The following is a 25,730-nucleotide window of genomic DNA, read 5'->3' as shown; positions in this document are numbered from 1 at the left end:
CTGATATGGTAACCATCACCTAACGACTCCATCTGTTTTTAGTATCTACATCCCTTCATACCTTCATCCATTGCTTTACCTTGTACTCTTGTGCCTTATTATGTTGTTATTTAGTTAGTCTATACATAGCTCACTGTACATTGGCTGTTATCTTTTATTTTTTAGACAACAAATATGATCAATAAAATGAAAAATCGACATGATTACGAAAACATGGCGCTGTGTAAAAACCTTTCTTTTAAGACACTTTGATACAAAATTGTAAGATAAATTTTAAAATAATAATGTCAAGTGGATTAGGGCAGTAAATAGTGATTTTAGCATATTTAGATATCTCAATCATATTATTTTTGTCTGCAGCATGCATTTTCTTGTGTTTGTTTTTAAATCGAAAATTTCAGGTAAGTTAACTAAGTTTCTCATGCCCTGAGTCTAATTGTCTGAGTCAACGGAGGGGTGCCGGAAAAAGAGAATTTTTTTTATTACATCAAATGGGCAGGTGATTACAGGTGAGTGTGGGGTATTGGCTCAGTAACATGCAGAGTCGAAGAACCGTGGTTAGAGGTGGTGTTCGTTCGGCGGCTGTACATGCGCTTGCAGTCGTCGGAGACACCACGTGTGTGTCGCTGGAGTGGGAAATACATAATACATAATACATAATCACAAGTCGATCACAGACTATACCAACTGGAGACTTTTGGCGCCAACACTGCGGACAGGGTTTGGAGAGGAAATGAACAGCGAACCCCCATTGCTACAACAAGCAACAGACTCAGCATCAAGCAGACGACACGTGACTGCCCATCCTCGGAGGACGAGGAAAATGTTGCAGCAGTCGAAGAACAAAGCAGGTATAGGACTATGTAAGTAAGTCACATTGTGTGCACGGGAACAGAAAGTGAACGTATGCTTTACCTTCAAGCACTTTAAATAAACATATTGCACTCGAACTCTTTACGCTGGGAATTATTATTGACCAATTGACTACGTAGGGTATTTAAAAAATAAAATTACAGTTGCGTGCTTATTATTTCCTCACACAGGTTTTAAAGTGAACTTTCCAAAGGATAGTTTCAAAAATTATTATTTCGAAATATTTGTGTTTAAATATTTTAAATAAAAATTAATATTTTAATAAAGGTGGTCATTGTCATTGTAATAACAAGCATGCAAGTTTCCTTCTGCGGACACATCGGTCTTATCTCAATTGATCATTGAAAATTATCATGAGGCTTGTCTGTAAATGTGTAGTAGTAGAGTGATAGTGTAGCATAAGTGTTTTACGGCTACATGTATGAGTTTACATATAAAAAAAAAGGTAGACGAGTCAATCTGTTTACATGAAGACCTCAGTAGACCCCGTATATCCCGCTGGCTACAGTCGTTTGTTCTTAGTGACTGAAGCCTCTCCTGGTTAGAGCGAGCGCTGGCTGTGTCATTAGTGAACTTTGTACCGGAAATTAATAACACCATCGAGACTGCTGTTACAACACTTAACACAGACACGAGTATATGTAGACAAAATGTGGACATATATAAATTATATGTGTGTGTGTATGTGCGCTTGCGGTCGCGTGCATGGTTTTCTTATTTGGCTGTTACTTCACTTTATGTTTCACAGAGAATGCTTAAGTTGTTAATGTTTTACTACTTACTGTACATTCTATTAGCTTACAGCATTGTAGAGGATATTATTTATAGCCGACTATAATCTAATTTCGGATTTGGTTTACACCGGCTGATGAAGTAATTAGTACCCACCAATCCACGCACACATCTCTCCATACAGCCATGCGGTCTAATAGATAAAGAGAATGAACGGACAGGATAGAATAAAAATGGAAAGAACAGAGAAAGTGAAAACGACATCTTGTTATCCAAATCACAGGTAAGGAGTATCATCTTTAAATACTTAGGCCACTACATGCAGTTTGTTTTAAAATCGTATTACAGCGCCTTTATTGTATATGTGATAACCTTTGACATCTCACTCTCTCTCACACTAACCCTAACCCTTCCCCTTGACGCACATTAACAAACAGAAATTTACAAACTCCTCTACAACACTTGACTTCTCGCAAACAAACAGAGACTTCACAAAGCAGACTTCAAAGTGACTGTCACTAGATGGCGTGATAGCTGAATATTCTTTACTTCATTTGTCCCTTGACAACCTCATGCCGCTGGTGTGTGGATTTGATGTACCGATGTATAAACATGTGTTTTGTAACATTCAAAAACTTACGAACACACGCACACACACATACACGTGCACGGACAAACATACAGTAGTTTACGCCTCATAGCATCGATATATTATACTACATACATGAAAGTACTGTTAAAACATTTTCATTGTAGAATTTTTCACTTCTTATGATCTCCAAACGGTAATGAGAAATATAGCTTTTACCATTACACAGAGGTAACAACAGACAGAGAGGGAGACACAGAGAAAGGTTGAGGTTTCATGAAGGCTTTATTGCTTGAGATCACCAATCGGCTCCGAAAATTTCAAATGACCAGGGCATACACCATACTACATATCTCTGGGCCAAACATGCAGTCTTATGTATGAAGTCAATAACACCTAGGACACAAACAAAAGCGTTTCAAAAGGTCTTCTTATTGCCTATAACTCTTTCTTAAATGTATGTCTTGTTTGTCTTTTTCTCACAAAATTTAGAAGAAATATTTATCTTATATATGACGCAATCATATTTAGTTGTTAAGCTTATTCCCAGTGGAATACTCTATTTTCCTGCGTAAGGGCACGCGACATGTCAGCCAATCTCTGCTGGCGGACCTTCACATCCTGGTCGCTGTGTGTAAAGTTGCTGCGCTGCGGTCGACGTCCAGTGTCTTGTCAGTCACAGACACACCATCATTGTAAGTCTTCATCACCAGAGTCAACGAGCATCATGAGGTACAGGGTGGTCACTACTTACCTCATGTACCTGCTGTTGGTGCCAAGCCTGGGTAAGTAGACATCATACTACTTTAATAACTTGTCAAGGATATGAAACTCTCTACTGGTGTGTAGTGAAAGGTCTCACTGGCAAGATTAGAAACCATTTTATAACAAATAATGTCAATTAGGTTGCCAGATTTCTCGTTAGAAGAGACGAAAGGTCGATGACAATTATCATTGGGTTTATCTGCCACAGGCGTAGCTCATACTTCCTCTTGCGGCAGCGTCCATTCTTTGCATCACTGTTCTCTGGCCATTTAATGTCTTTGCTAGCACCTGTCCTCATTATTTCTCTGACCTTCACTAATAGTCTGATGATCGTCTCCTTACTCTTTCTGTGACCAAATCAACGAAATATGGCCAAAAGAATTTTAAGTTATTGTTGAACAAAACAATAGAACTGTCTTCCTTTCCATATCCGCCACCTACCCGCTATTCCGTAAACATTACTCCTAACAACATTTCCCATAATGCTAGTCCTTTTTCACACGCCTAATTTTGTGATGTCATGTTACTTTCAGCTCTTGTTCTTGTTATTTGATTCCTCTGTGTTTCTGTACCAGTTTTTATTAACATTAGTGCTGTTGCGTAATTTTTCTAGTTTATATGTTATTTGTGTTCATTTCCCTTGGTCCATGTTTAGTTTTTGTTCCTAAGCCCTAAGAACACACTCCTTAGGTGTGGAAATGTGCGCTTTAAAACTTCTACATGTTTATTATTATTATGTGGCTACTTTCCTGAATATAATATGCCAATCAACATTTCTATTTAGTCTTGTTTCCTATTTTCAGCAACAGTTAGGCACATGTGTATTAGTTACCATTTTATCATAATACAGTCTTGCACCTTTCTGTACAGATTGAATTACACTAAGAGTTTTATTTGTGTCATAGGCAAGCGGTGATGGTTCAGTTGCATTCTCTCTGTCTTGATGCATATATTCCTTTATTGCATCTATGCAACCATTTAGAGAGACAAAATTAATGTGTACATCATATATCCTTTTAACATCTTGACATGATAGAAAATTTCCTCTTTCATCCAGCAAATGTTTAATTAAATATATCCCTTTGTCTACCCAACTTCTATACAGAATGGTTTATTCCCAATCTTAATTTTATTGTTACAAAAAATAGGCTCTGATATAATCTCTTCAATATCTTACCCACACAACACTTTCTCCAAATATCTCATACGCTCTTAAAACATCCATCCAGAAGCTATTTACGGTAACAAAAGAGCAAACTGCTGAGCCAAGTTTGTCTAGGTAATTTAGCATTTTATGTGAGGACATAATAATCATTTTCCAACTATGACTGGTTTTCTTTATGTTCCGCAACCATGATAGTTTTAAGGCATTCATATAAGTTCTAACATCAGGTATGTCAAACCCCCCATTATATACTTTTTAATAGACACTTTTCTGCTAATTTTTTTCTTTTTTCTACCTCACACAACTGAAATATTAGATTCTGATGTTGTTACAAATATGATCTGGAGGGTTTGGCAGCAATAGCCACAAGTGTGTTAACTTTGACAAGATTAAGGACTTGAGTAATTGCTACTCTTCCTAATTGGTTAACTGTCTTTCAGCCAAATCTTGTACAACGTTCTAATTTCGGTAGCTTACTATCATAATTAATTTTATACATGCTTTTAGATTATTAGTAAACCAAATACAGTGCAACCTCGGTTAACGAACTTAATCCGTTCTGGAAAGCTTGTTTATCCGAAATGTTCGTTATCCGAAACAATTTTTCCATAAGAAATAAAGGAAATAGATTTAATTGGTTCCAGCCCCTGTTGACTCGCTAATATTTGAAAGTTACAGGCTATATAGGTATTATGTTTTAATGAGAACATTATAATGCAATATAAATGGAGTTAAATAAACTAAAACATTAACGAAAGCATTCTAACATCAAAAACTTGCCGTTTGACGGCGTAAAATGAGGGGGGTGACTCCTTTTCTGTAGCTCGAGGTTAAAGGAAAAACTTTCCAGGTCTGTTCCTTCTGCCTTTTGTAAAACTCTTCGATAAATACGATCACATATCCGACAGACGCATGCCACCTTCATACTTTGAAATCATTTCTTTTCAATTCATTTGTTGGCCGCTTCCTGTCATTACCTCACTACTATAATTGCTCTTATCTTCTTCGGAGCCATTATTAGGATTATCTTATTAAAATAAAGCACAAAAATCACTAAATAAGAAGGATGCGCACAGGTAAGGAACGACTGAACGTAACTGTGTCTCGAGCGCGAATGATGACATGCTGGTCGGTCACGTGTGGTTCACGTGGCTGTTCGTTATCCGAAATTTTGTTCGCTATCCGAGACAAATTTTTGACGAAATTTTTGTTCGTTATCCGAAAAATTCGCTATCCGAGGCGTTCGCTAACCGAGGTTCCACTGTACCAAGAATTTTGAACTTTTCCTAACATTATCCCCTAAGTATCTCCCTCGGACAAAACCAGATTGGTCTTCATGAATTAGAGATGATAGAACTTTTTTCATTCTGTTTGCAATGCATGTTGAGCTAATCTTATATACCACATTCAGTAAAGTGATTGGTCTCCAGATTTTAATTTGGTCTCTAGGTTTATCTACTTTGGGAATACATATGATTAGACCTTCTTTTTGTGTAGAGGATAATTCACCCTTACTAAAGCCTTCATTTAGAAATCTAAAAATAAAAGGGCCAAGTTGTTTCCAAAAGACCTTTAAATAATCCACAATGAATCCATCACTCCCTGGGCTTTTCCCATTACCCATATTTTTAACAGCCTGGCTAGCTTCTTCTAAAGTGATGTTTCCATCCAACAGATTGCGCTCAAGTTATGTAAGTTTTGGAATATCTTCTTGAATATTAGTAAAACTAAAATCCTGGACAGCTCTCTCTGAGTACAGGTTGGAAAAGAATCCTTGCACTTCTGCTCTTATTTCTTCAGTTTTTCTAATACTTTCTCCATTTTGCTTCTGTAATTTCCGAATTTGCTTACTTACATAATTACGTTTTTCCAGTGAACAGAAATACTTACTTTCTCTCATTCTGCTATCCACTTTGCCCTGGAGTGAATCAGTACACCCTCCATTCTTTTTTCTTTTAAACTAATGAGTTCACTTTTATTCTTTTCAAGTTCAAGTACTTCTTCTTTTAAATTATCTTTAATTTCTAACTGTTAAATTGCTTTTTCTAATATTTTTTCTTTATCAATATTTCTTTTCTTTTTCTTGCTAGAGTAGGTAATTGTTTTCATTCTAATTTTCATTAGCATAGTATCTAGAAATGTTTGATCAGACACTACAAACTGTATTTCCATTGGGTGAATATTTGCTAAATTCTCCCTGTCATATGGGAACACGGAGTACTCTTCTGTCACTTCTTTAATGACAGTGTTTATCTTGGTTAGATAGTCTTTGTCCTTCAGATGTGAAGAGTTTAGCTTCCATAGATTAAATCTCCTTTCCTCTTGTTCTGTAGCTAATGACAAAGTAATCAGTGAATGGTCCCTACGGTAGCCCGGAGTAATATTTCCATCCATGACCAGATTTGAGAGCATATCTGACATAAGGAAAAAATCTAATCTACTTTGTTGGAATGGTCTTTTCCTACGCCCAAGTATATCTTAGTGCTTCTGGGTTTAGTTCACGCATATGTCTACTAGATCCATGTTTGTCATCATCTTATCAAACTTGTTCTTGCCCTTTAATATTGTTATTATTGTTTGTAATTATGACAGTCAAGTTGAAAGTTCAAACAATGTTCCAATCTCCCCAATAACAATATTTTCTTCTCCTATCTGTTTAACATATTCTTCTAACTGAGAGTAGAATTTTGGGTCGTCTTTATTTGGCCCATAAACACTAGCAATTAAAAACTCTTTCTCTAATGTTTTTATCACTGCCATCACATAATTTCCTCCATTATCCTTATAAACTTTTAAAATTGAGAATTCAAAGTTATTATTCAATAGAATTGCTACCCCCCTGGAGGAAGAAGTATATGATGCGAATATGCATCAATTTTTCCTCTTTATGTTCGTAATGTGTAGCAAAAGTGACAGCATATAATGCAACAAGGTTGAAATATGAATATTAGTGAGTAAACTTATAATAAAAAAGAATACCCATAAAGACATATGTGGGGCTAGCCCACGCATGACAAAAAACCAGCTTGACAAGAAGTCAGACAAAAAGCACAAAAAGCATATCAAAAATATGAACAAATAAAGAAACAAGCACAATAAAGAAACAGTTCCTTATTATTGGGTTGGCATATCTTATCATGGTCCCCGTTAATTGCCATAGGCGGTGATCATGTTTGGTGGCACTGGTGGTGGACATTTCTAAATATTATAAAAATCTAATACAAATAGCCTCAGGTTTGAGTACATGCATTTTACAAATCATGTCTACAACATTGGTTGGACAAATTTTAACAATTAATCGTTATATGTGTCTGGGTGTGTGCATACCTTCCCCAGTAGAATATTTCCAAAGAATAGCGACATTTTAACCATATATCATTGGAAACAAGGAAAGGAAATCAGAGGAACTCTGAAGGCGTATCTCAAATAAGGGTGTGCACATTTATGTTGATGCACCTACCAGTAAAGCTGGCGTTGAGAAATAGAATTGTTTTTTTTTTTTTTTGCACAAGTAATATCCTTTATATACACACTAATTGCTCATCCCCTGCACACCTCAGTCACTTCATTCACGGATTGTTGACATGGTTGGGGCGAAACTGCTTCCGCGGCTGATGTAGGTGTAGTTGGGGTAGAATGGCTGGATCTTGAGAGCTGAGAGGGAGGTGTTGACAGTCCCCGATGAGCTTTTTCTTTATGGGTCGGCTGCTGATGAATTTGCGGCCGGTGAACATGCTGCCTCTGAAGGGTATCCTGAGGAAAGCGTTGCGGGTTGCCCTCGCTCCTCCTTTGGTGTTGACTTCTTTGTTCGTTGTGTAACTCAATTAGCTTCCAGCTGTGTATGGGACTCGTGTCTTCACTTTTTATTTCTACTACACTGGAATCTCGAAGTTTTGCAAACAGCCTACCTCCTGCTGCCGACCATGCGTCAACCACTCCTTCTTGTTGTTTGAGACGATTAAGTCTTTGGATGTTTAAATGTGTAAGGTCCTCTGATATTACGATTCCTGATTCCTTTAATCGGCAGCGCGCTTTGATGACTCGTTCCTTGTCTTTACTGGAGATAAATTTAACTATCACCGGTCTCGGTTTGCCTTGCTGGAGTCTCCCCACTCTATGCAGCGCTGAGATATTGTGAGTGTTGATGTCTGGCAGACCAAGAGTAATATTGACAACTTTGAGGAATTTTTGCTCACATTCCTAACTTTTTTCCTCCCTGCCGTTATCCGGGAGGCCATGTATCCTCACAGAGTCTCTTTGCGAGTATTGTTAGATTTAGAAGTTTTTGATATATCAGTGATAACGATAATGTTGACGATGGTAATCATGACCATAAAAAAGACTTTAGTGCAAACGTCCTCAGGTAGACATGTTTTTACGCCTTTAGTAATAATACCAAAAAATATTGAACATAAATAAGGCGAGGACAATGTTACTAGCCCAGCTTAGGAAAATAGAACGAAACATGTCACCATCTGATGATCATGCAGTATGACACTTTTTCACAGTCTTTTCCTATATTTTTACGACAAAGATCTAATTCATTTATTAATGTAACATATTTGTATTTTCTATTTTAGCTCAACAGTTTACAGCTCGTGTGGTCGGTGGCACAGCAAAGGCGGGACGTCTGGAAATCTTTTACAATGGAACTTGGGGCACAGTGTGTCGTAGAGGTTTTGGACAGAAAGAAGCTTTGGTAGCCTGCAGGATGTTAGGATTCAACAGGTAGGTGTGGTGTAACGAACTAAACACTTTAAATAACAGTGATTGTTGTTATTTTTTTCACGTTTAATCCAATTGCTTAACATTAAACATTGAACAAAGTAAAAAAGCTTAGTCTGATAATCTAGATCGTGTGAAGTTTAAAAATATTAAAGGTTAACTTTGGGAACAGTCTTTTTCAACCAGTGGCATTTCGTGCCTCGTTTATAAGTAAAACAATCGACTGACACAGTCCCTTTCAAAACGAGTAGATGAAACTATATATATATATGTATATGTATACTATTTTGGTTCTTTTCATTTCCTCGACAATGTCCATCCTTTGGAATGTAAATAGAAGTCAGTATTTTGTGTGTGTGTGTGTGTGCCTCAAATATGTGTTATTTAAAGATTACATCCTATCCCACATTTCCAAGACATACATACTTTCTGCCACCTGTGTTGATTGAAGTTCTCATATAACACTTGATGTTACTGATTTTCTTTACAAGATCACTTTTTGAGACACTTTAAATGGCTTTTAGTTGTGGTTCGTCTGCAGTAAACACACCAACATCAAAACAAAACGGTCACATGATGTTAACTGAGGGTTTCATCTGTAGCAAGTGCTCCTAGTGATATCGCGCTGGAGCTTGTGTATATATTTGTACAAACTTTAGGCTGTATTCAGTGTAAAGAGTAAGTTTTTTTTAATGTTGATATCTTTTGCACTTCGTTTCTGATGTCTGACAGCACAACAGCAGTAGCCGTGAGGTCAGACAAGCACGGAGCAGGCTCTGGTCCTGTTCTGTTCAGTCATCTGCGGTGTGTGGGGCACGAAACCAGCCTGGCGCAGTGTGGACACTCGGGGCGCTACAAACACGACTGTCGACACAGGATGGATGTCGGCGTCAAGTGCAACCTTAGTAAGCAGACCATTAGTATCTATAGTTACTTCAGCCTTTAATTTATCTTGTTTAAAATTTCAGTACGCTGTTGGTAAGAACTGCACTATTACCTTCTTCTTATTATTCTTCTTGTTCTTGTTTTTCTTCTTGCGCTTCTGCTTCTGCTTCTTCTTCTTCTTTCTTTCTTTCTTTCTTTTTTCTTTCTTTCTTTTCTTTTTCTTTCTTTCTTTTATTTCTTTCTTTCTTTCCTTCTTTCTTTCTTCTACTTCTTCCTCTTCTTTTTTCTTCTTCTTCCTTTTTTAGACTTATTAATTTTGACATGCCATAACACAATTATTCGACTGTTGTTGGTGGTAATGACTCTAGGATATTGATGTTCTCCTGTAAGAAACATTATTATCCCACTGTAAGAACCAACAAAAGTCGACCATAGTATTTGAGCTGCTCTTCCCTTCGTCATTATTTGAAATGACCAATCTCTTGATAGGAGCGTTTCATTTGTTCATTACTCCCATTTGCTACTCCCATGTGTTCATTACTCCCATTTGCTGGATGAAACGAAGAAACGAAGAAACGAAGAAAGTGAATTTTCATTAAAATTTGAGCTCCTAGTTATCGTAATCAGCATCTTTTCCATTGAATCCTTCTAAATATCAAATATTTTTTTTAATCCAACAATCTTATTAACAAGAGCTCAAAAAAGCGATACTTTCCGAAAATAGTTACCTTCATTTTAAAAAGGTATCTTTGGGAAAGTGTTGATTATGGACCCATAAAAGCCCTTTCTTTTTCATAGCATTGCCTTATTTAAAACATTATGAAACAGATGTTGTGAACGTTTTTAAAAGTCTTCTCAAAATTCTTTATCAGACACATCTTCATGTAAAGAGATGGTATGTATAGATTGCTCGGATTTCCAAGAGAAAATTTGTTTGTCATTGACCTTTCTTGACACATATTCATCTTTTGCTGGGCATTGAGTTCTTGAGTAATTACTTCCAGTAACACTGGTATCCCATAAACTTAGAAAGCACAGGTAGTTGGTGAGCACACTGTCACATCGACAAACCTATATCTGTTAGTTTATCACACATATTCTAACAATCTTTCTCACACTTTATGGCAATTAAACTTGTTTCATCGCTGTGTTTTGCATCCTGGTCGCTGTATGTAAAGTTGCGGCGCTGCGGTCGACGTCCAGTGTCTTGTCAGTCACAGACACACCATCATTGTAAGTCTTCATCACCAGAGTCAACGAGCATCATGAGGTACAGGGTGGTCACTACTTACCTCATGTACCTGCTGTTGGTGCCAAGTCTGGTTAAGTAGTCATTAAGTAGTTATTATTTTACGTTATTACTTGTCACGGATGCAAAACTCTTTACACGCTTCTGTTCATCTTCAAATTACCCAAGAAAGGAGATCTTGGAGACTGCAATAATTAGAGGGGCATAACACTTCTTTCCTTCACCCGCACAGTCTTCAGCAAGATTGTTTTGTCGAGACTGACGGCAACTTTTGATGAAGACCTCCGACCCGTGTGCGGACGTTTCGCCGCCGGACGTTTCGCCGCATTATGTCAGAGAGAGAGAGAGAGAGAGCATAGTAAGGTCACCAGATGTTTCCCGGACGAAAGCGGGACACGTGCCGATGATGGTGTCGTCACAGTCAAAGAACACCAAATCAGCGTATGGTATTCCGATTTTTAAAGACAAGCGGGACATTTGATGGACTTGCCAGAAAGCCAGAAAGCGGGACATTGGGCGTCCCGCCCGATCAGCAGGCGGGACACGAGGTCAAAAGCGGGACGTCTGGTCACCTTAAGCTTACATACTTCTCAAAGAATGAAATTAACTACTAGATTACACAATAATTCTTTATTTCAAACAAATTTTACACACAGACTTCAGAGACAGTTCACTTTGATTGTCACAGATTATGCGCAACAGCTTTGAGAAAAAACATTGATACAATGGCGAGAGAAATGTGTGAGTTAACGGTTCACATGACGAGGGATAGTGAGAGAGAGTTCACTGATACATTGATACAATGGCGAGAGAAATGTGTGAGCTAAGGGGCGTCACACACTTGACATCGGCTAAAGGTCCCGCGTGAAATGCCGAAATGAAGTGCCCCGCGCCGAAACGTCCAGCGGCGAAACGTCCGGCTCCGAAACGTCCGGCGGCGAAACGTCCGTCGGCAAAACGTCCGTGTACCCCTCCGACCACAGCAAGCAGGATTTCGTCCTGGGCGATACTGCTCCGAACACACCTTCATTCTGAGACAAATTCTAGAGCAGAGCAACGAATAAAACATACCGCTGTACATCAATTTTACCGACCTGCAGAAGGCTTTTGACAGTATTCACCGAGAGTCCTTATGGAAGATCCTGAGGCATTACGGAGTCCCTGCAAAACTTGTTCAGGTCATTGCAATGCTGTACAGCGATTTCAAATCCCAGGTTGTCTGGGACACAGAGCTCACAGACCCCTTCAATGTCAGTACTGGGGTGAAGCAGGGCTGCATTCTGTCGCCGTTCCTCTTCGTCCTGGCCATGGACAGGATCATGAAGGCTTCCATCGACAGCGAGAAGAGAGGGATCAGATGGACCATGACTATGACAGCAACAACAACGCTGGAAGACTTGGACTTTGCTGATGACATTGCCCGGCTGTCACACCGCCAACAAGACATGCAGGAAAAAACAAAGGCCTTCTCAGAATCAGCTGGAAACCTTGGCTTGAAGGTCAGCACAAAAAAAACTAACAGTATGAGAGTGAACGACAGAGTCCAAGACAGCATCAAACTAAATGGAGTAGAGATTTAAGACGTTGACAGTTTCACCTATCTTGGGTCCAAAATGTGAAACACCAGGGATATGGAGGTAAAGATTCAAGTATGACTTCTGAAAGCCAGCCAGGCCTTCGCCTCACTCAGGAGAACATGGAAGGCAAAAAAACATCAGCCAGAAGATCAAGCTGAGAATCTTAAAGTCAAATGTGATCAGTACCCTCCTTTACGGATCACAATCATGGAAGATGACCAAAACCATCAGTAACAAGCTTGACGTCTTCCAAAACAGATGCCTCAGGCGCATACTTAATTAACATCTTTTGGCCAAATACCATCACCAAGGAAAAACTCCACCGAAGACCTGAAACCGAGTCCATCACCACGCAGGTTCAACGAAGGCGTTGGCGATGGATTGGACATGTGCTCCGCCAGCAGACAGCAGACCTTTCCAGAGTCGCCCTACGATGGACTCCAGACGGCCGAAGAAAACGAGGCCACCCAAAGGAAACTTGGAGAAGAACAGTGGAAAGGGAGATGAAGGGAAAGGGCTGGACATGGGGTCACCTAGAGCGGGTTTCAGCCGATCGACATCGGTGGCGGACTCTGGTTGAGGCCTTATGTGCAACCTGATGCACGAAGAGGATTAGATAGACACGCTTCAGTGACTGTTGTGGTGATACAGGCTGAGCGTTCGGAAGAATACAATTGTTGCGCGTTTTAAATTGTCGTGTGGCGCAAACTTTACAGTCTCCTTGTCTAGGCCACTGTTTGTCAATGACATGTAAAGTTACAAGTTACATTGAGCTGCGCGCTAATGCACATGCAATCGGTTCTCTCAAATAAAAGCAATGCGACCATTCTTAGAGTCTGTCAATTTTTGTTTGATACTTGGCGCAAGACACCCTCCACAACCACCTTACCTCAATCTCCATTGGTGGCAGACCCCTGTGCAACCTCCGCTTTGCAGATGACATTGACCTCATGGCAGGCAGTAACAACGAACTTCAGGATTTGACGGACAGACTCTCCAGGCGAGCGGGGGCCTATGGCATGGAAATAAGCTCAGAAAAAAGCAAAGTAATGATTATTTCCACCACCGACAGCAGCAGCAACATCGTCATGAACGGCCAGAAACTGGAGGAGGTCAACAGCTTCAAGTATTTGGGTGCCACCCTGACTAGAGATGCTTGCTGTACAGCAGAGATCCGTATCAGGATTGGTATGGCAACATCCGCAATGTCCAGGCTGGATAGGATCTGGCGAAGCAACTCAATCAGCTTCAGTACCAAGCACAGGCTGTACAAGTCCCTCGTAGTGTCAATCCTACTCTACGGCTGCGAGACTTGGACGCTGCTTGCCGCAACGGAAAAGAAGCTCCAGGCCTTTGAGAACAAGTGCTTGAGAAAGCTGCTCCGCATCTCGTACCGCGAACACAAGACCAACGCATACGTACGGAGCGCCGTAACCTCCCTCGTGGGCCCACATGAGCCCCTTCTGGCAACAGTGAAGCGGCGCAAGCTCGCCTGGTTCGGTCACGTCACCGCCACAACACCCTGTCCAAGACGATCCTACAAGGAACCCTCGAAGGGAGCCGTCGTCGTGGTCGTCCGAGGAAAAGCTGGGTCACCAACATTAAAGAATGGACCGAACGCGAGATGCCAGACCTGCTCTCATCTGCTCAAGACAGGACCGGGTGGAAAATTCTGTCTGTTGCTGCTGCCGGACGGTCCCCCCTACGCCCGGACCGGGCATGGGACTGACCTGACCTGACCTGACTTGGCGCACCATCTTATGAGGCTGATTATTGACGATTACTTAAACATTCACATACTGATATGACATTGTAGGATTTGCTCAGATCAGATAAAATATCAAACTGATCAACGCCACAACATGTAGTACAGTGGGGAGGAAGAGCTCCACCTGAGGACCGGGTAGACATCCTCATGCACAGCAGGGTGGCCGGCGCCGTCATCAACAGTACACCCGTATCTAGCAGGATTATATCCATACCTGTCTCAAACAATCCCAATATGTAACCATATTTTAAGTATGGTTTACGTCTTGCACGCAGATGTGACGGGCTGGAGGTATGACGTCGTAAATTATGACGTCAAAATAAGGGTGACGACAAAAAGGTGACGACAAACGGAGGACGTTAGGAAAAAGGAAGAGCGCAGACGACAGCGGATCGAGGAAGGAGATCGACGTGTGGCGCAGCCGTGGCCATTGTTCTAGCCGCACATTAAAGGGGTTGCACTTGTTGACAAGACCTGCTTTTATATTGAATGATGGATGGTTGTCGTCGTTAAAAAAAACCCACCACTTGGTTACACAAGGAAACAGCAAAATGATTCAATTTTACAAACAGCTAGATCAGGTTGTCAGACAGTTCTAGCAACCTATATACACGTTATTATAGAACACAATGGTTAACCAAGACACCTGCAAGCAATAACCAAGAACTTTAAACAAATATGACCCTTCGCTTAAAAAAAAGAAAGTGACAAAGACATCAATGTCTTACAATTTGTTAAAAGATTCACCTTAGCCAACATCTTACACCCCTACTAAGGACGGTCACTCAAGAGACGGATCAATTGGATCGTATTTCGCTTCAAAGCCAGCATCAACAAAGGCAACAGAAGGACCAACCCATATATAGGGACTATGACTTTATTTAAATGAACCTAAAGTTAAAGCTTAAAGCCTTAAACAACCCCCTAAATTTGCTTTGGTTTTTGACAACCTGCGAGACCCAAATGTTACAATGTCTTCAAGGCGACAGTGAGAGCAACATTTGCCGTGTTTTACCTGGTGGAATGGGATGTGGACACTTGCGTTGAAAGCTTAGACGTTTTAAGACTACAAAAGCTCAGAAATAGCCATGGATCACGAATGACATCGAAAATATCTGTCACAAAAGCAGTACCATACATAGAGAGAACAAAACAAACAAGAATCAGCTAAAAATTAAAAAATAAATAAATAAACACTACCATCAAGAAAGGGATAAAGACAACCAGAGAAACTGGATCAAGCGTCATGGGACATGGAAGATGGAATGACACGAAGTCTTTACCTTCATAACCTGTAAACAATTTGTATTTTCATAAACTTTCTCTCCTACGAATAAGAATTAAATAATTGTTTGGTTTAGCTCGTTACCGATTGTTTCTATTGAGATTTTTTTCATCCCTTCTTCGATGTAGATATTTAAATTAAGGTTATCTTTTTTTCTTTAACATGGAGATTTCTTATGTCTTCATTTTCTACTATTTATTCTATAATGTGGTATTTGTTTATTTTTATTTACCCCACTTTCGTTCCTCCTCGATTTTTCTCACTCAGCAAAGAGTTGATATTTGTCTACAGTTCCAGAGCCTGCTACTTAGTGCGACTAGCGTCAGATAGGTAACCAGCGGTTTTAACAGTAATAAATACAAAATCTCACTCAATAATAAGCTTGTGATTTATTAATGACAAGGACAATGTTGACAATGATATTTCTGGTCGTAAGGCTTAAGTGCAAACATCTATCAAGTAGACATGTTTTTTTACGCCTTTAATAATAATAATACAAAAAAATTATACATAAATAAGACGAGGACAATGTTACTAGCCCGGCCTAAGAAAAGAGAAAGTTATATGTCACCATCAGATCATCATGCAACATAACAATTTTTCACAGTGTTTTCCAATTTTTTTTACACCAAAGATATAATTTTTTTTTATAAATGTAACATGCTTGTATTTTAACTTTTACCTCAAGAGTTAAAAGCTCGTGTGGTCGGTGGCACAGCGGAGGCGGGACGTCTGGAAATCTTCTACCGTGGAACTTGGAACACAGTGTGTCAAGAACGTTTTGGACAGAAAGAAGCTTTGGTAGCCTGCAGGATGTTAGGATTCAACAGGTATGTGTAGTCTAACGAAATAAACACATTTTAAAACACAGTGCTTTTTGCTTCTTTTACACTTTTAATCCAATTGCATAACATTAAACATAAAACAAAAAAGCTTAATTTGATAATCTAGATCGTGTGAAGTTTAAAAATATTTAAGGTTCCCTATTGCCTCTAATGGGAACAGTCTTTTTCAACCAGTGGCAGTTCGTGCCTCGTTTATAAGTAAAACAATCGACTGACACAGTCCCTTTCACCAGGAGTAGATGAAACTATATATATATATTTCTTTTCTTCTGCACATTATTATTACATTATTATTACAATCGCGATACTTTTCAATGTCACAATAACTTTTTGTGCCTCAAAAATGTGTTATTAAAACATCGTATGCTATCCCACATTCCAAGACATACATACTTTCTGCCACGTGTGTTTATTAAAATTCTTTTGATACGCTTGATGTTACTGATTCTCTGGGGGATCAAACTTTACAAGATCACGCTTTGGGACACTTTAAATGGCTTCTAGTTGGGGTTCCTCTGCATTCCTATGACAGACAGACACACTGTTATACACAGAAAATGTGTTATGGTTTACTCAAAAATCGGGTGTGGTTCAACAATCATGAAATCAGACAAGAACTCGTGAACAGCATTTAGATGGTCAGTAAAGTGCATCACATAAATCTGCAAGTTAAAGGTTTTGTATTTATTTACCCAGTACAGTTGGGTAATGTTCGGGTATGTTTAACAGTCTTTGAGTCCTCCCATTGTTTTCTGACAAAGTAGTATGCACTTATTTTTTTAACACTTTATGTTATAATGTAATAAATATTATTTTAATATATTGCCTACATATCTGCCTATCGCACAATTCGTGTCGCTAACATTAGAGATAAAGATTTACAAAAATTCAGGTAGTCAACACTTGCAAGTGAGTGAGACATCGACGCAAACACTTTAAAAAAGTAGAAGGCTTAAGCACAAAAAGTTTTTAAAATGTCAGCAATGAATAAGATAGCAAAGATGTGTATTGAATGATCATTGGAAACAGATTCAAAAAAGCTGATGATATGAAGGGGCTACAAGTGCGGTGCTTAAACCACTTTAAACCTCCCAAGCTAGAGAGCAAGTAGGGAGAGTTTGTAGAGAAGTAGACGAAAGAGAAGTGCAGACCGCGATAGAACTGAGAAAGAAAACCATCAGGGAATATCTAACAAGAAGAGAAATGTTGAAAGTAGCAACTACAACAACAGCTCCAGCAACATCCACATGATATAAACTGAGGGTTGCTCTGTGGCAAGTGCTCCGTGTGTGTCCGCGCATTAGTTTGTATACATGTGTTTACAAACTTAAGCCCGTATTCAATGTAAAGAAATTTTTTTAAATGTTTATATCTTCTGCTCTTCGTTTCTGATGTTTGACAGCACAACAGTAGCAGCCGTGGGGTCAGCCAAGTACGGAGAAGGCTCTGGTCATATTATGTTCAGTGACCTGCGGTGTGTGGGGCACGAAACCAGCCTGGCGCAATGTAAACATTTGGGGTTCTACATACACATCTGTGAACACTGGCAGGATGTCGGCGTAGCGTGCAACATAAGTAAGTAGACCAGTAATATTTACAGCTACTTCAGCATTTAAGTTATCTTGTTAAAAATTGCAGTACGGTGTTCCAAAAAATTTCTCTATTAGCATTGAATAACTGTTCTTTGATAAATAAGAATAAAAATCAAGTACGTTCCAGGGTGCATCAGGCAAATCACTTATACTTATTCTTATTCCTATTGCCATTCCTGTTGTTATTATTATTATTAGTAGTAGTAGTAGTACAGTGCAAGAACTTGCAAACTTTACATTAGAAATTCATTGGTATGTTTCGATATAATTGAAACATTCTGATTTCTTTCTTGATAAATAATAGCTTGCTGGTTTCACTTTTATATTACTAACTACTTCCTTTATTTTAGACTATTAACAGTTTGGACATGCCATAACATTACTATTCGACTGTTGTTGGTAGTAATGACCCTCTGGACGTGATGTTCTCCTGTAAGAAACATTATTATCTCTCTATAAGAACTAACAAAAGTCGACCATGGTATTTGGACTGCTCTTCTGTTTGGAATTATATTCAATGACTAATATATTGATAGAAGCATTTCCCTTGTTCATTACTGACATAACCTTTGTTAGGGGACAAAACAATCTAGAAGTGAATAAAGAAAGTGAATTTTCGTTTCATTTCGAGCTCCTACTTGTTCGTAATCAGCATCTTTGCCATTAAATCTTTAAAATTATCAACTTTTGTATATTCAAGAGTCTCAAACTGAGGGAGTGATATACATGTATAATAAAGAATAGACACTATTGCATTATATCTTAAGTATCTTTTATCTTAGATGGTTTTTACCATCTTCCCCAGTGTGTGTATGTTGCTGTGGTGAAACGCGGCGTCGGTGACAGAGGCAGCTACACCCTGTGTCTCCATCAGCAACAGCGGCGATAGCTAAACTAGATAGGACCTGACATAGCCCTAAGTTTCACTTATAAAGTGATTAATTAACTTATTGTTGGAAAATATTTGTATTTTCTATTTTAGCTCAAGAGTTAACAGCTCGTGTGGTCGGTGGCACAGCGGAGGCGGGACGTCTGGAAATCTTTCACCATGGAACTTGGAACACAGTGTGTCGTAAAGGTTTTAGAGAGGAAGAAGCTTTGGTAGCCTGCAGAATGTTAGGTTTCAACAAGTATGTGTCGTCTAACACAATCATTAAACACATTTAACTCACAATTATTTTCGTTTCTTACACACATTCAATATAATGGCCTAATCATAAACAAATATTGCGTAGTCTCATACTCCAGAGTGTGTTAAGTTCAAAACTATTAAAGTTCCTATGATGCCTGTGATGGAAAAAGTCTTTTGTAACCAGTGGCAGCTCGTACCTCGTCTACAAGTAAAACTAACACCGTGTACTGACCATGACTGGGTGAAGTTATATTTATTTTAGTTATTCAAATTTTCTTGACAATGGCGACACTTTGCAATGTAAGTAAAAGTCAGAATCAACTTTCTTTGCCTCAAAATTGTTTTTTCATTATATTGTTTTACATTTTACGTTTACAAGAGAAATTACTTTTATTGAATTTCTTAGGAAATGCTTGATGTTACTGATTTTCTGGGCGATACAACATTCCAAGATCAAGCTTTTGGACACTTTAAATGGCTTTTAGTTGAGGTTCATCTGTATTCTTATTACAAATGGTTCCACCGTGGTATGGTTAACGTTTTTTTTTGTGGTTTACTAAAGAATTAATGGGGGTTCACCAATTATGAAAATAAGACAAGAACACTTCTATTCGCTGCGCCACCTGGATTGTTTCTTGTGTACATTTAATCTCAGCGATTATGGAAAAGAAAAAAAAAATGTGTTCCACAGGATGGCTTTGTAATGTTCCTGGTATTTGTCGTGAACCGAAGCTAGATGGTAAAAATAAGTATTACACAAAACCACATGTCAGACGTTTTGTATTCACTTAAAGAGGAAAGTTGAGGTTAGTGTCCGGGTGTGTTTTACTGAATGCATATGCTCTCACAAACCTGAGTCTCTATTCAGTGTACAGAGTATGTCATTGTAAATGTCTATATCTTTTCCTGTTCGTATGTGATGTTTGACAGCACAACAGCAGCAGCCGTGTGGTCACCCAAGTACGGAGCAGGCTCTGGTCCTATTCTGTTCGGTTACCTGCGGTGTGTGGGGAACGAAACCAGCCTGGCGCAGTGTAGACACTTGGGGTTGTACAAACACTACTGTACACACAGGGAGGATGTCGGCGTCTCGTGCAGCCTTAGTATGGAGACCAATGATAATTAAACATTTACATCTAATCGACCATTTAATCTAACTTATTAAAAAAATTCATCATGTTGTCGGAAAACTATAATTTTATTTAGTTTTTAATTACTGCTCTTTAATGGATAAGACTAGAATGAATGCGTTCCTTACTTTTTAAGACAAATGAGATACTATTGTCGATGTCCGGTGTCTCTACTCTTAATGTCACACTTTTCAACAACTTACAAAAATTATATTAAAAAGTAATTGATGTGTTTTATATTATTGGAGCATGCTGATTATACTGGTGATATTTGAAACAGCAAGATTATCTTATTTATAACTTGCTATTTCGTTGAAAACAATAAACAGTAAGGGCATTAAGTAATATTACTCTTCTAGTGTTGCTGGTGGTAATGTCGCTTAAATCTTTCTCCTGTAAGAAACATTCCCTCTGTAAGAGCAAAAGCCGCCCTTGATATTCAAACTGTTATTCCCTTTGTTTTGATATTTGATGACTGAGATGTCTTGATGGAAGCTTTTCCCTTGTTCATCACCGACATCACTTATGTTTAGTACAAACGAGTCTGTGCTTCGGTGCTTTGCGGCTTACGGACTGCAAGTGTATGTTGGATATCTGGGAGAATGGATGAAAACATTAAATGGGAAAATGTTTACCGTCACACGATATATATATATATCATGAACCCGATTTACAAGAAGGTTTTCAGGGGTGGGGGGGGGGGAATGAGGTAGAAAATTGACTCAGGCTGGGGATAGTGAAGGAAGAAGACGTGCCTGACTCATCACATGTAAATGTCTTTAGTTGAGATGACATAGTACACCAGGGTAGTGTCCATCCACTTGATGCGGCGTGGTACTGACCCTTTGAGGATTGACCTCGCCTAGACGAGATTTTGATTGTATTAGTTGAATGAGCTGGAGCCCTTCTGGATGAGGACGACTCGCTTAACCATTCCCTGATCGACTTCAGTCCAACACCCCGCAGCACTTTGTAAAGATTCACTGTAAAGACACATTTTGACAGTGTGATTACATTGCTATCCCCAGTGTATCTGTGTAGATAATCTTAGGCGAAATCTTTTTTGTTTTGTTTGCTATTTTTGTGGGCAGCATGGATTCCAACCTAGTATTTGATGTCGCCTCACGTAACAAATGCGAAATGAGTTTCAAACGTATGGGGATTGACTAGACGTATGTTGCAGTGTACAGATCGTCATGATAGACTTGTGGAAGGATTTGGAAAAAAAAAGAAAAATAGAGAGATTAGAAAAAATGAGAAAAGTGGGCAAATAATAAAAAAGGAACTGTGATGATACGACTTGAAGTGTATATCCCTTTACTACCTATATTCCAGGAAGACACGACATAGAAGCATATTTATGTAGGTTTGAAGCACAAGCCCGAATACTCAACTGACCGAAAGAGATGTGGCCTCTGTACTTAGCCTCTTATTCTCAAAGAAAGCATTAAATGTGTACTACGCATTTGGTATCAAAGAAGAAATCAGTTTTGAGATGATAAAGAAGAAACCACTATTAAAATGTCTGCGTACAAAGCATAATTTAGAACTGTGCGGCCTCAAGCTACAGAATCCATGAATGCCTTTTTTAAAAAAGAATGTCCAACATAGGGGAAATATAGGTTTCCCGTACACAGATACAAAAGGATTATGAACACCTCAGAGATCTGATATTAAAAGAACAATATTATCAGAACATGCTAAAATGACTTATCCGTCTACCTGCGAAAGAGGGGCCTACCTAGAGCAGAAAAAGTTTTGTAACAATTTGTGGAAGGCAAGGAATGTCCCGATCAAATTATCGCAGAAGTCAACAAACAATTCCAGATAAAAAGAACCATAAGCCTTAATAAATATTCACCTTTGATTAATGTTATACAGAACAGCATCAGTACCTCCAAGAGGAGGTGCTACCAGAAGAGTAGAAGTTTACATTTGCTGGCGTATGTCAGTAACACCGCTTATCACAGGTGCTAAAAGCTCGTCTTGACCATCATATTTACACTACTATTGGTTGAGGGCTGATCTGCAAGTGATATATATATCTTTTATTAGTTACTGACAAAGAATTGCAAGACCTTACAAATGTGACTGTGACAGGTCGAACGAATATCTAATAGATATCAGCACTGAAAAAAGCATCTATATAAATGTCGTACAGCTTGAATGGTAAGTAGCTTTAAATACTTGTAAGCCTCCTTCTCCGAGGACGGCAGCTACACACCTGTGTTCACTTCAACAGCGGTGATGGCTACACTAGATCTGGCATTGCCATAAAGTTAACTATCATGTACATTGTACAAACTGTATAATTCCAAGGTAGTACCAATCCTGTTCTACGAATGCAACACATGGTGTCTGTTTACCGAAATGGAAAAAAATTCCAGGGTTTTAAAACAAAAAGCTTCTGTGGCTATTATTTTGAGTCGGTACGCCAACATTGTTGTCTTGGCTTCTTACCTGTAAATGATTTTCATTCTCATTAACTTTCCCGTTAATTTTTTTTTTTGGACTATTTTAATCCACACTTTGCTGTAGAAGGAAGGTTGCTTGTGTCTAACAATAATAATTGTTATTCTTCCTTTTCACCCGTATTTTTTAAGCCCATTGTTTACGCGATATTTATACCTCCACAATTGTTTAATATGCTGTTGATTGGTAATTGTTTATTGCGTGCAATAAAAAGTTAATTAGCCTGCTGCTCAGTGCCGTATGTCTAAAGCAGACAATGAGACTCGTGAATTTAACATCTACATTAATAATGAGTGTTTCACTTATCTGCGACAACAATGATGATGACGACGATGATCATGGCAATAAAACGTAAATGTAAACATCTATCAGGGAAGGCTGTAGGGTCGTTGCGGGTCAGGACAGAAAAAAAAAAAACTGGCGGCCCTTCGTTCTTCTGTTTTATATTCAATATATAATGAGTGGCGGCCCTCTGTAGCTTTACAGTGTGTACATGCTAAAGGCCGCCATTGAATGGATCAAGTAGTCATGTTTTACATGGCTAGATTAATAATAAAACATTTGTGCATACATACATAAGGTGAGCACAATGTTACTAGCACAGCACAAGAAAAGAGGAAGAAATATGTAGCCATCTGTTAATCATGCAACATGACTCTTTTTGACTTCGTGTTCCTTTGTATTTACGACAAAGATGTAACTAACTTATTATAAACATATTTGTATTTTCAATGTTAGCTCAACAGTTCAGAGCTCGTGTGGTCGGTGGCACAGCGGAGGCGGGACGTCTGGAAATCTTTTACGATGGAACTTGGAACACAGTGTGTCGTCATGGTTTTGGACAGAAAGAAGCTTTGGTAGCCTGCAGAATGTTAGGATTCAACAGGTAGGTGTAGTCTAACACAATCATTAAACAGGTTTCACTCAAATTTTTTTTTTTTTTTTTTTTTTTTTTTTTTTTTTACACAATTCATCCAATAAATCATCATTAAACAGGAAAAGAAAACCAGTCTACCCTAGTAATCTAAAGTGTGTTTAGTTCAAAGGTATTTAACGTTTACTATTGCCTCTGATGGAAAAATGTCTTTCTACCAGTGAGATTCGTGGATTGTTTATAAGTAAAACAAACACCATCTACTGACCATTAGTGGATGAAGTAAACTTTTTTCTAGTTATGCAAAATTTGATGACAATGTCGCAAGTTTGCAATAGAAGTAAAAATTAAAATCTTTTTTTTTCTGCCTTAAATTGATTTTCAAGATATTATGTGCCATAGCACCTTTAGACAAAATTTCTTTCTGCCACCTGTTTATTGACATTCTTATTAAACACTTAATGCTGCTGATTTTCTGAGCGATCCAGCTTTACAAGATCACGCTTTGGGACACTTGAAATGGATTTTAGTTGGGTATTTCTTTTTACAGTCTTATAACAAATGGACACTGTTGTATGGGTAAAGTGTTTTGTTATTTAAAGAATTGGGAGTGGTTGAACGATTACGACAACAAGAGAAAAACTCTTTCATTCGCTGCAACACCTGGATTATTTCCTGTGTACTTTAATCTTGGCGATTTTACAAAGGACAGAAAAAAATGTGATGCACAGGGTTGCTTTGTAATATTCCTGGTATTTGTCATGAACATGAGTTAGATATTTATAAAAAGTATTACACAAACCTAAATAACTGCTTGTCAGAGGTTTCATTTTTCACTTACCAAGTGTCGCGTAACGGTCCCCGGCTTCGCAGGATGCATTCTCGCAACCACTCGCTCGGCCACAGACGCCGCACGACGGTCCAGTCAAACCACAGCTGATTGCAGACCTCACAACACTTGAGAAAATTAGAGAAGTTCAAGCAAAGAAATTTCTTTCACTCACAAAAATAATACTAATAAAATATCTTACTCTCACATGAACACCCACATTTAAAGCAAGAAAACAAAACTGCCCTTGGCACGGGCGAGACACGAAGAAAATGAAAACAAAAGGTGACACCGCACGCACTGCGGGTTGGTCTGTGAAGCTAGTCTGTAAGTTTATCAAGTTTTTCGCTCAGTACAGCTTGCCCTCTGGCACTACTTGGTGCTCCAGCGAAGATCCCCTTCCTCTTGTCCAGGCACAGCTCCCCGGGGGTGCGAAACCCGAGCATCCCGTTGGTCACGTGGACGCCTCCTGGCAGCTACGCAGGAAGGTTTGGCAGCATCCGGGCACAGCAGGGTCACGTGTCCACGCGCTGACAGGCTGATGAGGCCGCAAGGGGGACGGGTGGACAGTTGGGAGCTTTGACGTAGTAGCGGGCGTAGATGAAGAAGTAGAGGGAAACTGGAAATGAAGACTGAGAAACAGAGAGAGAAGAAGAATACTACGAGCCTATAGTGAGAGCAGTTAAGACAGTTCTTCATTATCAGGTGGCTCCCACTAAACTTCCCCAAGTTTTGCTCTTAGCAAATGTTTCTGACCATGTCTTTTTTCTCAAAACCATCAATCCTAAACTCCAAACTAAAAAGCTCCGCGACCTGGACCTAACGTCTTACACTCTAAAACTGACCAACATAATCACTAACACAAAACACAGTTACTCGCCCTCACCGTCACTTCCACTCACCAGTCAGGGCCACTACGAACTAGAAAAATGTGGAACCCAAAAATGATCTCAGGGCACGTGATGAGACAGTCAGTATATCAGCAGGAATATAAATGACGACTGACAGGGCCCCGGAGTGACACCGTCCGTTGCTGGAGAACGACTGGGAAGACTCCTAGTTAATGTACGGATATGTTTCACTACATGTTAATAAGTTCCTCACTTACTTTTTTTCAGAGGAGTAAGAACTCATTTTCTCACGCTGTCCTGAATTAAAACCAAATATTATTTTTACTTATTGCCTTCATATCTATATATATATATATATAATTATCGAAATTCGTGTTAATCACTTGGATGAT

General features: G+C 39.0%; 1 protein-coding gene across 2 annotated transcripts in view; it reads left to right on the top strand.

The window, feature by feature from the left end:
• The first annotated feature begins 2,828 nt into the window (after positions 1-2,828).
• LOC112569478 (deleted in malignant brain tumors 1 protein-like) overlaps positions 2,829-25,730 on the top strand; it is a 37,530-nt gene continuing 14,628 nt past the window's right edge. The window contains exons 1-8 of one of the 2 annotated variants that reach the window (XM_025247280.1): positions 2,829-2,979; positions 8,705-8,852; positions 9,582-9,754; positions 16,302-16,443; positions 17,861-18,033; positions 19,033-19,180; positions 20,113-20,285; positions 23,523-23,670. In XM_025247280.1, the coding sequence (XP_025103065.1) occupies positions 2,922-2,979; positions 8,705-8,852; positions 9,582-9,754; positions 16,302-16,443; positions 17,861-18,033; positions 19,033-19,180; positions 20,113-20,285; positions 23,523-23,670 (1,163 nt within the window). In that variant the 5' untranslated portion in view covers positions 2,829-2,921. The remainder of the gene's footprint in view (positions 2,980-8,704; positions 8,853-9,581; positions 9,755-16,301; positions 16,444-17,860; positions 18,034-19,032; positions 19,181-20,112; positions 20,286-23,522; positions 23,671-25,730) is intronic. The other variant, XM_025247281.1, reaches the window with a different exon arrangement.

The sequence above is a fragment of the Pomacea canaliculata genome, linkage group LG7 (assembly GCF_003073045.1).
Source record: "Pomacea canaliculata isolate SZHN2017 linkage group LG7, ASM307304v1, whole genome shotgun sequence".
NCBI classification, from domain to species: Eukaryota; Metazoa; Mollusca; class Gastropoda; order Architaenioglossa; family Ampullariidae; genus Pomacea; species Pomacea canaliculata.
Note: the sequence above shows the minus strand (reverse complement) of the source record. Positions and strands in the feature narration are given on the sequence as shown.